General features: G+C 34.4%; 1 protein-coding gene across 6 annotated transcripts in view; it reads right to left on the bottom strand.

The window, feature by feature from the left end:
• Nucleotides 1-14,937, bottom strand: part of AP3B1 (adaptor related protein complex 3 subunit beta 1) — a 274,518-nt gene that overhangs the window by 224,279 nt on the left and 35,302 nt on the right. For all 6 annotated transcript variants that reach the window (XM_073802233.1, XM_073802229.1, XM_019929790.3 and 3 more), the window contains one exon: nt 12,347-12,422. In XM_073802233.1, the coding sequence (XP_073658334.1) occupies nt 12,347-12,422 (76 nt within the window). The remainder of the gene's footprint in view (nt 1-12,346; nt 12,423-14,937) is intronic.

A 14,937-nucleotide genomic window follows, 5' to 3' on the forward strand; every position in this document is an offset into this window, starting at 1 on the left:
CATCTCCTAACACCTAGCCCACTATGGTGTCCAATCCTAATTTCCTCTAGAATTTTTTAATCTACGTTTTTCATTTAGAATTTCCTATGTGTTACCTTTTATTTCTATTTATTTCAGTTTTATGTCTACCTGTATTTCCATTTCCTTCACTCTCATTCCCAGAATATATCTTTATGTCTTTTAATAGTATGGACTGTGGTAGCCACAAAATAAAGTTTTAACTACAGGATAATTTTTTGGAAAAGCGATCTTGGGACTTCCCTGGCGGTCCAATGGTTAAGACTTCGTCTTCCAATGCAGGGGGTGCAGGTTCAATCCCTGGTCAGGGAGCTAAGATCCCACATGCCTCAGGGCCAAAAAAAACAAAACATAAAGCAGCAGCAATATTGTAACAAATTCAATAAAGACTTTATAAATGGTCCACATCAAAAACTAAGTAAATATATATATAAAGTCTAAAATACCATTTTAAAAAAAGGGATCTTTATGAATTATCTAAGAAACTACCTTAAAAAGGTAGAAGGCATTAGTTTTATACAGAAATGTTTTATAAATACTATGTGACATTTTAAACTACAATAATCCCAATTAACAATATCTCAGAAGACCTTTCTACATGACAGCTTTAGAACACTCTAATACAAACTAGTCTTTTCATTTTCTATTTCTTTACCTGTGAAATTATTTGAGTATTCTGTGAAACCTTCTGAGTATTAAAGAAGGTTCACGAAATAGTGCAACTGAAGTATCTTTATATGACTTTTACAATTTTCTCATCTGTAAAATGAGGAGAGAGGGATTAAATGTTCTCTAGGGCCCCTTCCTTCAGTCATTCAGTAACTACCTAAAGTCAGAGATCCTATCCTATGATATCCTACTCCAAGGCTTCCCCAACTTTATTCTACAGAATGCTATTCAAAAACATGTTAATACACAAGGGAGAAAAAAAACCTATAGTCAAATTCATTCAACAGATATTTGCCGAGAGGATACTACATACCAGGGACTATTCTAGGCTTTGGGGATACAACCGTGAACAATATAGTCTTTACCCATCGGAGCTCACCTTTTAATGAGGGTGAGGGGCAATAAACAAATATAGTATGTGAGGTGGTAACAAGGGTACTATGGAGAAAGATAAAGAACTGCAGGAGAAATGGGAAGTACTAGGGTAGGGGTGGGAATTGCTGTTTTATGTTTTGGTTAGTGTTTGCACAGCATATATTTTTTATCCTTATATATTTAATCTATCTATGCCTTTATATTAAAAGTGGGGTTTTCCTAGAGAACGTACAGTTGCATCTTGATATTTTCATCAAATATGACAATCTCTCTTAGTTGGTGACTTTAGATCACTCACATTTAATATAATTATTGATATAGTTATATTCAGGTCTACCATTTTATTATCAGTTTTCTGTTTATTCCCTTGTTTTGTTGTTCTGACTGCTGTTACCCTCATTATTTGGAAATTTTTTAGTATTTAATAATTTAACTTTTATTTTAATTTTTATATTGATTATTTGGCTATATCTTTTTATATAATTTTTATTGGTTCTTCTTCTAGAGATTACCAGATAATTACATAGATGCACAAACACAGTTGACAGATACATATAGACAGGTAAGTCAAGATATGTCAAATCTTCCACAGTTTACTTAGAGTTAATATTTCACAAGGTCAAATAAAATGTAGAAACCTTTCAACCATATAGGCCCTTTCAATCTGACCTCCCCACTACTCTTTACGTTATAGTCATCATATATTTTATATCTACATCCATCGAAAACCTCTCAGACAATGGGATACTTAGGAGGATAAAATTAGTCCTTTATGCTTACCAGATATTTACCATTTCTATTGGTCTCCCTCAAAATCCATCACATATTTCCCTTCAACCTGGAGAACTTCCATTAGCCTTTCATTAAAGCAGATCGGCTAGAAGTACTCTACTATTTTTTTCTGCCTGAGAATGTCTCTATTCATCTTCATTCTTTCACTGGATTCACTGGATTCTAGGTTAACAATTATTTTCTTTCAGTACTTAGTCATTCAGTTTATCCTGATTGGGGATCATTGAGTTTCTTTCATCTATAAATTTAAGTCATTCATCAGTTGGGAAGTTTTCAGCAATAATGTCTTCAAGTATTTTTTCTGCCCTAAAAAATATATGTTACATGGACATAATGTTTTGGTATCATCCAACAAGACCTCAGGCTTTGTTCATCTCTTTTCTTTTTAATCTCTATTCTAAGAATTGACTAATTTCTAGTGATCTGTCTTCCACTTTTGACTCTTTCTTCTGTTATATCAATTCTGCTATTTAGTCAACCCAAGATACTTTTATTTCAGATATGATACTAGGACCTCCCTGGCAGCCCAGTGGTTAAGACTCCATGCTGCCACTGCAGCGGGGCACAGGCTCATTCCCTGGTCAGGGAACTAAGATCCCACATGCCATGTTTTGTGGCCCCCCCCCCCAAAAAAGGAGATATCCAGATATGACACTTATACACATGACAGAAATTTCAACAAATTTCTAATGATGTGGTTCACTTGATATATTTTGGAAAACAACTATTTACCCATTAGTTACTACCTGGGGAATAAGTAGATATAGGATATCCCTTTCCCTAGCGTAACTTACCATCCAATCATAAGTGGCCCTAATATTACTCACTAATGAAGTATAAAACAAGAGAAATGTCTATGTATAAAACAAAAGAAATGTCTACTTAAGTCTTTATCCATTTTTAATTGGGCTGTTTTTAGTTATTGGGTTATATGAGTTCTTTATATACTCCGGAGAGTCTGTATCAGATATATGATTAAAAATATTTTCTCTCATTCTGTGGGTTGCCTTCTCACTGGTTGACAGTGTCATTTGATGCATGAAGTTTTAAATTTTGACATAGTCTAAATTATTTCTTTTGTTGCTCACCTTTTGAGGTTATATCCAAGAATCCTTTGACAAATCCAGCGTCATGAAGTTTTTATCCTAAGTTTTCTTCTGTGAGCTTTATTGTTTAACTCTTACATTTAGGTCTTTGATTCATTTTTTCACTTATTATATATATTGTATGAGGTAGGGGGTCTAAAAATTCATTCTCTTGCACGTGAGTATCCAGTTTCCAAACACCATTTGGGGAAATTCTACCCCCACTGAATTGTCTTGCACCCTTGTTGAAAATAATTTGGCCATATAAGTGAGGGTTTTCTTTTAAGGCTCTCTATTGTGTGTATATGTCTCTCTATATGTCTGTCTTTATGTTGGTACCACACATTTTGATTACTGTAGCTTTGTAGTAAGTTTTGAAATCAGAAAGTGTAAGACTTCTTTGTTCTTCTTTTTCAAGATTGTTTTGGCCATTCAGAGTCCAGTAAGATTCCATATGATTTTAAGATAGATTTTTCTATTTTTGCAAAAAACATCCCTGGGATTTTGATAGGAACTGCATTGAATATGTAGATAATTTTGGGAATATTGATATCCTAATAATATTAAGTCTTCCAATCAATGAACATGGGACATCTTTCCATTTATTTGTGTCTTAATTTCTTTCAGCAACATTCTAGTTTTCAAGGTACAAATCTTTTGCTTCCTTGGGTAAGTATTCCTAAGTATTTTATTCTTTTTGATGTTATCATAATGAGATTATTTTCATAACTTCCTTTTACGGTTGATGACTGTTACCATATAGGAACACAACTAGTTTTTATGTGTTAATTTTGTATCCTGCAACTTTGTTGAATTTGTTTATTAGTTCTAAAAGTTTTTTGTGGACTCTTTAGGGTTTTCTAAATATAAAAGCATGTTGTCTGTGAATGAAGATAATTTTACTTCTTTTCCAATTTGGCTGCCTTTTATTTCTTTTTCTTACCCAATTGCTGTGGCTAAAACTTCCAATACTATGTTGAATAGAAGTGGTGAAAGTGGGCATCCTTGTTTTGTTCCTGAACTTAGAGGAAAAGCTTTCAGTCTTTCACTACTGAGTACAATGTTAGCTGTGAATTTTTCATATTTGGCCTTTAAAATGCTGAGGTAGTTTCCTTTTATTCCTAGTTTGTTGAGTGTCTTATCCTGAAAGGGTGTTGAATTCTGTCAAATGCTTTTTCTGTATCATTAAAATAAATTTGTTTTTTCTCCTTCATTCTGTTAATGTGGTGTATTACAATGATTATTTTCATGTTATTTTTAAAATACTGAATAATAATCTAGATCTAAAAATTCAGATCTAGGGACTTCCCTGGCAGTCCAGTGGTTAAGACTCCGTGCTTCCAATGCACGGTGCACGGGTTTGATCCCCGGTCAGGGAACTAAGATCCCACATGCCATGCAGCATGGCTCCCCCCCAAAAAATTCTGATCTAAAAACATAATTAATGTTAAAAAGCATTAATCTTTTTTTAACTAAGCAAGATAAAGAGGAGAAATTGCACTTACTTTCTCAACAATTTCAACTAGCTTCATTTTTTACATATATACAGATGGGAAGAAAATTCAGCATTTTTACTTTATAAATAATTACTAGTTAATTTACAAACCAGCAGTTAATTTTCAGACCCAACTGCAACTCTTAAGAATCAGCCCCCAAGAATAAATAGAGAAATAGAAAATGAACTGACCCTTGACTTCTATCCCAGAAAGTACTCTTGAAGCAAAATTGACAGAAAATTTTGTTCTATAGGCATTACATCACTAGTTCTATAGGCATTACATCACTAGTAAAAATTCAGGCCTGCTAACTAGGAACTGGTCCTGATGTATATTAGCATGGCAGAAAAAATCTGACCCATTAAACAACTTCCAACCTAAGAACAAAAAAAGATGCCAACATCAGCCACAAGTTGAATCCTTTAAAGTATACACAGAACTGAAGCATTTTGTTGAAGGGAGAAAGAGAACAAGGGATGGGCAGTCTAGAAAGACTTAGCCCAAAATGTTTATTATAATTATTAACTCAAGACAGTAAGAATTACGCATGTTTTTATTTTCTTCTTCTTATATGGACTTTCTCAAAATTTTTCTACAACAATAATATACCATTTGAATTTGGCTTTATTTTTTTTTTTTACAAATATTAAACAAAAATATCTGGAACTTTGAAATTACCTTTAATTTTCTTAGGGTCAATAATATCCAACCAAATACCATGTAACATATATGGCTATGAAATAATATAGATCAGTAACTCTAATTAGGAATTTTAAGAATTTTATCTATCAAAGAAAGGTTAAGATTTGCTCATTATCCCGAAACTACGAAGACAAGCAAACTAACCTGAGAAAGACCTTTAATATCCAACACTTACTAAAAGAAAATACATCAAAGATTTCAATACACCAAAATATTCCATTCTTTCAAGGACTCTGAATAATCAACTCATCAGTATTATAGCTAAAAAACTTATTACAAGTTCACTATATGAAGCAATACATTTCAAATTCTCAGTTCACATTTCATCAAGCCAAGATAAAATACAAACATGTGCTTTAAACATTAGACACATATTTTTCAGAAATATCAAGAAAAATAACATATGTATGTTTCAACTTGAGTCCTGCTATGTAATAAGTGACCACAAGATTTTGAAGTAGGTAGCTTTTCTTCCCTAAGCATGCTTTGGCATACATGAGACTTTATTCAACATATGAACCACTGGAAACATTTCCCCATGATTCTAAATAAGCCTCAGATATTACCAAAGAAAGATAATAAAATGAACTGAAACTATCATTATGGTTTCTCTCTAGTAGATATTGCTGACAAGATGCTCTGTTGACTCGTAGGACTACCGACTATGAAAGATAGCCAGATGTGCACTGCCAGCATTTTGATATATATTAGAAAGTAATGTGTTAAAACAAATACATAACACTTAAAATTTTGGCAGATTAAAATTTAGAAATGTTTAAAGGTTTTTAACTATGAAGCTACGGTCTTAAAACTACTCTGTAATCATGAGGTGGTAAAACCCCATATTCAGGCTCATGAAACCTAAATTATGCAGAGAAATGTAAATATTGACAATTACATTTAAAAAATCCACGAAATTCTGAAGCCCATATAATATTCTGCTAATTGACCTCTAGCAAACTACTTCCACCCAACAGATGTTTTGAAATGATGCATACATGTGCATACATGAACATAACATTTTAAAAATAATGTTTAAAGCTCCCACATAGAAATATGGTTCTAACTAGAAATCGAACTAAAAACTGGACAGAAGTAAAGGTGAACAAATGATTGTTATAATATTTCACTGGAAAAAATTTCAAGAAAAATAACTATTAGTTATTTCATAAAAGAAGAAATTAGCAAACAATAACTGCTAGTTTAAAAGTGAAATACGGGGGAGGATATATCTTATATAACCATTGTGCTATGAGTATGATTTTCCATTTTCTTCTCCAAAAGTTAAGTTAGAAAAGATCTGTGATGATGAAGAGTTTCTCCTGAAAGGAAACTAGGTGACCGAATTTTGGAAGCACATCTTGAATCAGACCAACCATGCTCTTACTGAATTTTTAAGTTGCTGTTAGTTTGATATTAAAGCAAAATTTAAAATGTCTTAGTTTTCCCCATGGAACGTTAATATGTCAAAAGCCATATTGTCTAAATGTGTTTCTCAGGCAAATACTGAGTAGTGTTTTAAATTCAGACATAGAGTTTCTACTGTGAACATATAAGAATGATTAATATTCTTTTTAAAGACATTTTTTCTTTTAATCATACATTCAGGAAATATTTTAATTTCATGGTCAAAGAATGGTGATAGGTAATACCTGTTGTTTTCTTTTCTTTTCTAGTAACTAAGAGGAGATCCTTGTTTTATTTGTTGTAGCAAATTCCTAAATGAAAACTGGGCAAATGGTATCATATCTGGCCAGCTGCAACCTCCTGCCTTGACCTTCCTTCCTAGGGTTTCTTTGTTGTTGGGACTCTTGATTAAGTGGCCTTGGGTTCATTTTGTAATTTTGCTAGTCATCAGCAAATTCACTTGCATGACATTATTGCCAAATGAGAACACAGTTGAATTACTGTGACTGTGGTGTAGGGTAGTGCCATGGAGAAAACTTTGTTTTCTCTACAGAAAAAAAACTGTTTTCTCTACAGACTACAGAAATCATGAGTGAGGTATAGGTAAACGGAGAGCCACAAAGATCCATGAACCAGAAGAGAGAGTTCAGATGTAGATCAACAAACACACAGTAAACTGATTTTCACTTGAAGCTGAAATTCAGTGGGGAAAGGACAGCTTTTTAATAACAAATGGTGGAATATTTAATAACAGAGGAAAATCAGACATGCATCCGGTTCTTAACCTCACACCATACATAAAAAATAATGCAAAATAGATCATAGACCTAAACATAAAAGCTAAAAACAAGAGGGGAAATCTTTGCAAACTTGGAGCAGGCCAAGATGGCTTAAATAACAACTCATGCTATGAATCTAGCTCGACCCTAATCAAAAACCTCAACAGAGGACAAAAAGAAAACTATAATCCAACATCACTTAAACACACAGAAATATATCTACTTGAACTCTGCAGGATATATTAAAACCAAGACTAGAACATTACAAATATTTCTGATAAAATCAGAAACAAGATAGTGTTGTCTTCTACCACCACTACTATTCAACATCATAGTGGAGCTTTATCCAAGCAAAGAGAGGAGAAAAACAAATGAGAGATAAAAATATTTGAAAATAAAATATAAATCTGTCATAACTTCTGGACAATGTAATTAAGTACCCAGAAAACCAAGCAAAGAAACCAAAAAACTACCAGATCTAAGAGAGTTCACTGAGAAGGCCAAATGTGAGAACAGAAAAGTCATTTGTTTTCCTATACACCAGTAATAATTAATTTTGAAAATATAATGAAGGGAACCATTCATAATGGCAACTAAAATTTAAACGTACACAGGAATGAATCTAACAAGGAATGCTTAAGATTCCTTATGATTAGAAACTATAAAATACAAATATAATGCTACTGAAAGACAGGAAAAGAGGGAGGGAAGGGAGATGGAAATACACAAATTCCACATTACCCTAATCAAAATCCAAAAACAACTTTTAACAGAACTTGACAATTTGATCCTAAAGTTTATCTGGAAGATGAAACTTTTACTTTTTATACCTCAATATTATTTGAAAATTTACAAATACATATTTGTGTCACTTGCATAATAAAGTATTTTTTCCAGATCTATGGCGATATAATTGACATAGAACATTATGTAAGTTTAACGTGCCAACAGTTACATGAAAAGATGCTCAGCATCACTAATTATCAGGGAAATGCAAATCAAATCCAGTGAGGTTATCACCTTAAACCTGTTAGAATGGCTGTCACCGAAAAGACAAGAAATAACAAGTGTTGGTGAGGATATGGATAAAAGGGAAACACTGTGCACTGCTGGTGGCAAATTGGTAATGTGAGATATATCTCACATATTTCATATACACACATATACATGTGTCTGTATGTGTGTTGTGTGTAAAATGGGATATTATTCAGCCATGAGAAAGGAAGAAATCCTGCCATTTTTGACAACATGGCTAGATCCTTGAAGACATTATGTAAAGTGACAGAATAACTTTTAATTAATAACCATTTTCCTACACTTAAAAGATCAAATTCCAAATTTACCTTTATACAAACTTCCTAATGAGAGACAGTCTATAACTACTAGACTAACTACTAGTATGGCTATATTTACATTTCTTTTTTTTAATGTTTGTTTTTTATTTATTTTTTTCTTATTAGTCATCCATTTTATACACATCAGTGTATACATGTCAATCCCAATCTCCCAATTCATCCCACCACCACCCCCACCTCCCGATATATTTACATTTCTTTATGATGTTTATTTACATTTAAGTTACATTTATAATAGTCAAGTAGTCTAGATTATGAGAATATCAATTTTTATTTATCAGTTTGAAAGAGGAATATAGGAAAAACTACCAAATACCTCATTTTCATATTTAGTAATTTCAATAGTATCCTCAGGTTTAATGAAATAATTTACCTTAATGGAATGTAAAGCTGAAGTTTAATGAAATAATGAAGAGCACTGCCTGCTTTAAATGGATGGCAGTGCAGGACTGTAACCTGCAGAACCACAAGCTGAAACCATGCAAAGCAATCTTGATAACCAACTGTAAAACTTATAATGGATCTGTGACTTCTTTTTTTTTTTAATTTTTTTTTAAAGTTTTAGTTATTTTATTTATTTATTTTTTGGTTGAGCCAGGTCTTAGTTGTGGCTCACCAGCTCCTTGGTTGTGGCATGCAAACTCTTAGTTGTGGCATGCATGTGGGATCTGGTTCCCTGACCAGGGATCGAACCTGGGCCCCCTGCATTGGGAACACGGTGTCTTATCCACTGCGCCACCAGAGAAGTCCCAGATCTGTGACTTCTAAAAATTTTGTAGAAACATTTAAAACTCTCTTATTACTGTCAGTCAGAAACGTATAGGAAAATGAAAAACAATAAAATATTTATTTAATATACTGTAACTTAACATTAGAAACATTGAGAATTAACTTATCAAGAGTAGTTTGAATGGACTTGCCTTAGTCTCATCCTTTAAAGCAGGGGCCCCAACCGGTACTGGTCTGCGGCCTGTTAGGAACCAGGCTGCACAGCAGGAGTGGCGGGCGAGCAAGTGAAGCTTCATCTGCCGCTCCCCACCACTCACATTAATCACCACCTGAACCAGTGGTCCCCAACCTTTTTGGCACTAGGGACCAGTTTCATGGATGACAATTTTTCCAAGGATGGGGTTGGAGGGGAAGAGATGGTTCAGGCAATAACGTGAGCAATGGGGAGGGGCAGCCGAAGCTTAGCTCACTCGCCTGCCTCTCACCTCCTCTGCGCGGCCCAGTTCCTAACAGGCCACAGGACCCCTGGCCTGAACCATCCCCCCCCATTGCTGTACCGCCTGAACCATCACCACCCCCCCCACAACCCCACCCCATCCGTGGATAAACTGTCCTCCAAGAAACCGATCCCTGGTGCCAAAGAGGTTGGGAACCACTGATTTAAAGTACCAAGCAAGCAGGCTTCCCTGGTGGCAGGGTGGTTAAGATCCACCTGCCGATGCAGGGGACACGGGTCTGAGCCCTGGTCCAGGAAGATCCCACACGCCACGGAGCGGCTAAGCCCGTGCGCCGCAACTACTCAGCCTGCACACTAGAGCCCGTGAGCCACAACTACTGAGCCCACGTGCCACAACTACTGAAGCCCACACACCTACAGCCCGTGCTCCACGACAAGAGAAGCCATGGCAATGAGAAGCCCATGCACCACCACAAAGAGTAGCCCCCACTCACCACAGCTAGTGAGAAAGCCCGTGCGCAGCAACGAAGACCCAACGCAGCCAAAAATGAATAAATTAATTTTAAAACAGAGAAAGAAAATTACCAAGCAAGCATCTTTTCTATTCCTTGGTAAGTTACTCCTTTATAAGTTTGGATCAGCTTCCAACATTGTATCCTTTGTACTTTCAATGTTGTGAATTATCTCCTGGAGCTCCTCTAATGTGATTTTTTGGCAGCATCACTTCCTCTGGCATACCTTCGGCCTTTTCATCACAGCTATTTTCCTCATTTATGTTGAAACGCTTGCCTTACTGAAGCTCCTCAAGCTACATATTTAGAGTCTCTCAAAAAGGGGCAATGTCACCATTCCCACAGTCAGCTATTTCTCTATAACTCCAGTTACATTCTATCTGAATTTCATTTCTAGTGTTATTTTCATTTCCTTGCTGCATTTTAATCTTTGTTGACCAAATCCCTCTTTTAATTAACCATTTTTATAAAATGTTAAGTGGGCTTCTCACTGGGAAACAAGTGGGGACCACTACTGCATGCTTTGCAGTCTGTACACAAACTCAATAACATACACAGCGACCAATCACTAAAAATAACTTTAAAAGATGTAACATGACTGGTCACTGATCATGATGCACATTTGTTATATACATAGTGAGTTGTGGACTGAAGAGTTAGTGATGAAGTTTGTACATTATGCAGTTACTAAGTTAATATACCACGATATCTGAAATTTGAACCGTCTTGTTAGTAGACTGGTGAACTGGTAACTAAACTGTGGTAACTGAAGTTCAAATATCAAAGTCATGCAAAGCAAGAACTACCTGTCCATAAATGCTATTATTTATATGGTATAACATTAATAAATGAAAAATTTACAAAAGAATCTTCAACATTTGCCTTCATTACCAAATGACATAAATCTGATACAAGAATCAAGTAATTTATAGGTGTTCCACAGATATAATTAGTCCTTGACTTTTATATATTTGATTTTCACAACTAACTTTTGAACAGGACATATTCATACCCATAATCATCTTTCATAAATGGGATCTGGATTTTAGAAAGGAGATTTCAAACTCTCACATGGTGGCATTGTCTGCTGGAAAACAATACTGTTTCAGTTGTGTTTACACCCTACTACAGTAGAGTTTATTTGTGCAATTATGGAAATTTACTACATTTTGACCTTATACAAAAATTTCTGGAAAACAAAATCAGCAGTGGTGGTGAAAAATGCATAGTAAGAATAAGAAAGGTTTTAACAAATTTAATTCCACTGAGACAAGCAGAACTCTTTAGCATCAGACAGTCACTGAATTAAGCCAGTTTTTTTTCACTGTGAACGTAAACTATCAAATACAAAAAAAAAAGAGACCAACACAAGTTACAAAACTACGTAAGATTTTATATATAATCAGAAATTTCATTATATTTAATTCTCTGACAATGGAACCCTCTACATAATAACATATCAGTCCACTGTTTGAATTTTACATTACAACTGAAACTAGAGAAATGCTCTTACATTTACTAGTATTCATTAGAAGTTCTACACTGATAAACTGAATAAAGCATTTCTATTGGTAGTAATGGAATTTGAAAATCAGAAGAAAGCATGCTCACAAGTTTTAGGTCATAGAATGACAAAAAAAAATACTTCAGCTCATTAGTATCCCTCTTTGTAGGAAGTCAAAATATTGTTGTATGTAATCTTATTTTGTCTTCAAACTGATTAGCACTCTCTGACAGAAGAAATATCTTAATATTAGAGATACGGAAATTAAAAGACAGAAAAAACAGAATAGGAACTCAAGTTTCTGAATTTTGTCACTTCATTACTTCCTCCAAAACATTTTAGACAGGAAATTTTAAGTTAATAATAAAGGGCAGATTGGTATTTAACATATTTTTTAATATATATTTTTAATATATCACTGCTTGTCATTTATCCAAAAGTCAAAATGATCTATTCTTTTACCTACCCCAACAATCCGTTTCATAGCATCCAATTTAGCAGAATCTTTGTTGCTCTCTAACATTTGCTTTAGATCTTCATTCCTATACAAAAGAAAAAATTACATATTTAGATTTTTACATTACACAGGTATTAAAACATATAATTTTAATAATATAAGAATTAGAAATAACCTGATGCACAATGTTACATAACTACTTTGTTATTTATAATTAAATATATGTTTCTCATCTAACCCTACCAAATAATATCAAAGTGCTATGCTGTCACAAAGCCCATCAATAAAACAAAAATATAAAACTGTACCTCAATTCTGGGCAAAATATCAACAATCAGAGGCATACAGATTCTCTCATCCCAAAATTTCTCTTGTATAATCATCAGAAAAAAAGAGATAATAAAAATTCTTGAATCAGCACTAAAATATTTTCATAAGCCAAAATGTAAGATCTTTCAGGACTTCCCTGGCGGTCTAATGGTTAAGACTTCGCCTTCCTATGCGGGGGTGCAGGTTCCATCTCTGGTGGGGGAGCTGAGATCCCACATGTCTCGGGACCAAAAAAACCAAAACATAAAACAGAAGCAATATTGTAACAAATTCAATAAAGACTTAAAAAAAAATGGTCCACATCTTTAAAGATTAAAAAAAGAAAAAACCAATAGCAGTTATTTCTGCTTAATATGACTTCCCCCAAATAAACTGTTATTCAAAAGAGAAATGCAAAGAATTCCCCATAACAGAAAAAAAAAAAAAAAATGTAAGAACTTTCTTCAGAATATGTCAAGAAAGAGCACCGAATGAAGAAAAGCTATGTGTCATTCACACATCCTTTTTTCTCCCTAGCTCGCAAAAAGAAAAAAACATAAATCTGTAGGGAAACCCACATCAATACTCCCTAATTCAAAGAATTAAGTTAAGGCAATTTTAACATGTAAATGAGAGGATGAGGTAATGAACCAGAGCAGTTAGTGATAAGGATGAAAATGTAGGACAGATTCAGGAACTTCTTGGAAGTTGAAATCAGTGAGATGCAGTGACTGAATGTAAAGGATAAGACAGGCACTCAGTAAGGATGCCCCCATTCCCAGCTTGGATGACCAAGCAGATGATGATGTTACCAAGTAAGATAACTTTGCTGAAGTGGTAGGCATTTTCTCCTTTCCAAAGCTGCTTGCTATACAAACATCCTTAAAAGATAATTTAGAACAAAAACAATCAATGCCTTCATATAGACAGGCTGCAAAAAGGAGAAAAACCCACACAGAATTGCCTCCCAGTATTTTTTTTTTTGGCTTACAACTGACCTGCTCCTATTCTTCAAAGTGAGCGTTCCCCCCAGCAATTAAAAAATCCCTCCCAGCAAAATAAAAATTCATAATTTGTAATATCTAATCATTTTTCCTTCAACACAGAAAAACAGAATTTTTTAAAGTTATTATATAGCTAGAAAAGAGTTCTTAGACTTGACACCAAAAGCACAGTCCATAAAAGGGAACACTGATTAATTAATTTCATCAAAATTTAAAACTTGTTCCAGGGAATTCTCTCTTAAGAAGAAAAAAAAAATTACAGACTGGTAGAAAATGTTTCTAACCACATATATGCAAAAGACTAGTATCCAAAATATAAAAAGAACTCCCAAAACTCAACAGTAAAAAACAACCAATTCAATTAGAAAAGGGGCAGAACACATTGTTACAGACTGAATTGGTGCCCTCCCCCAAAGTTCACACACTGAAGCCCTGACCCTCAATGTGACGTTATGTGGAAATAGGGCCTTTAAAAAGAGGTAGCTAACATTAAATGAGGTCAAAAGGATGGGATTCTAATCCCATCTGGTGTCCTAAGACAGAGAGTGGTGCACGTGCACAGGAAAAAGGCCATGTGAGAATACAGTGAGAAGACAGTCACCTGCAAGGCAAGGAGAGAGGCCTCATGAGAAAACAAACTTGCCAACACCTTGATCTTGGACTTCTAGCCTCCTGGAAGAACTGTGAGAAACTATGAGAAATAAATTTAAGCCATCCAGTCTATGGTATTTTGTTATGGCAGCCTTAACAAACTATTACAGATTCTGGTAATAAGAAGTAAAGTGTTCATGTAATAAATACCTAAAAATGTGGAAGTGGCTTTGGAACTGGGCAACAGGTAGAGGCTGGAACAGTTTTGAAGTGCATTTTTTTTTTTTAAAACATGCATTGAAGAGACTGTTGGTAAATATATGGAGTTAAAGGTGATTCTGATGAGATCTCAGATGGAAATGAGGAACATACTACTGGAAACTGGAGGAAAGGCAATCCTTACTATAAAGTGAAAAGAACTTGGCCCAACTATGTGCCAGTGTTTTGTGGAAAACAGAAGTTAAAAGTGATGACCTGAATATTTAGCCGAAGAGATTTCTAAGCAAAGTGTGAAAGCCACAGACTGGTTTCTCCTTACTGCTTACAGTAAAATGAGAAAGAAAGATAAATTGAAGGAATTGTTAAGCAAAAAAGGAACTAGAACTTGAAGATTTAGAAAAATCTCAGCTTATCCATGTTGTAAAAATCAAGCAAGTGTCTTCAGAAGAGAACACCAGAGAACACTGAAAAATCATT

The sequence above is a fragment of the Tursiops truncatus genome, chromosome 3 (genome assembly GCF_011762595.2).
Source record: "Tursiops truncatus isolate mTurTru1 chromosome 3, mTurTru1.mat.Y, whole genome shotgun sequence".
NCBI classification, from domain to species: domain Eukaryota; kingdom Metazoa; phylum Chordata; class Mammalia; order Artiodactyla; family Delphinidae; genus Tursiops; species Tursiops truncatus.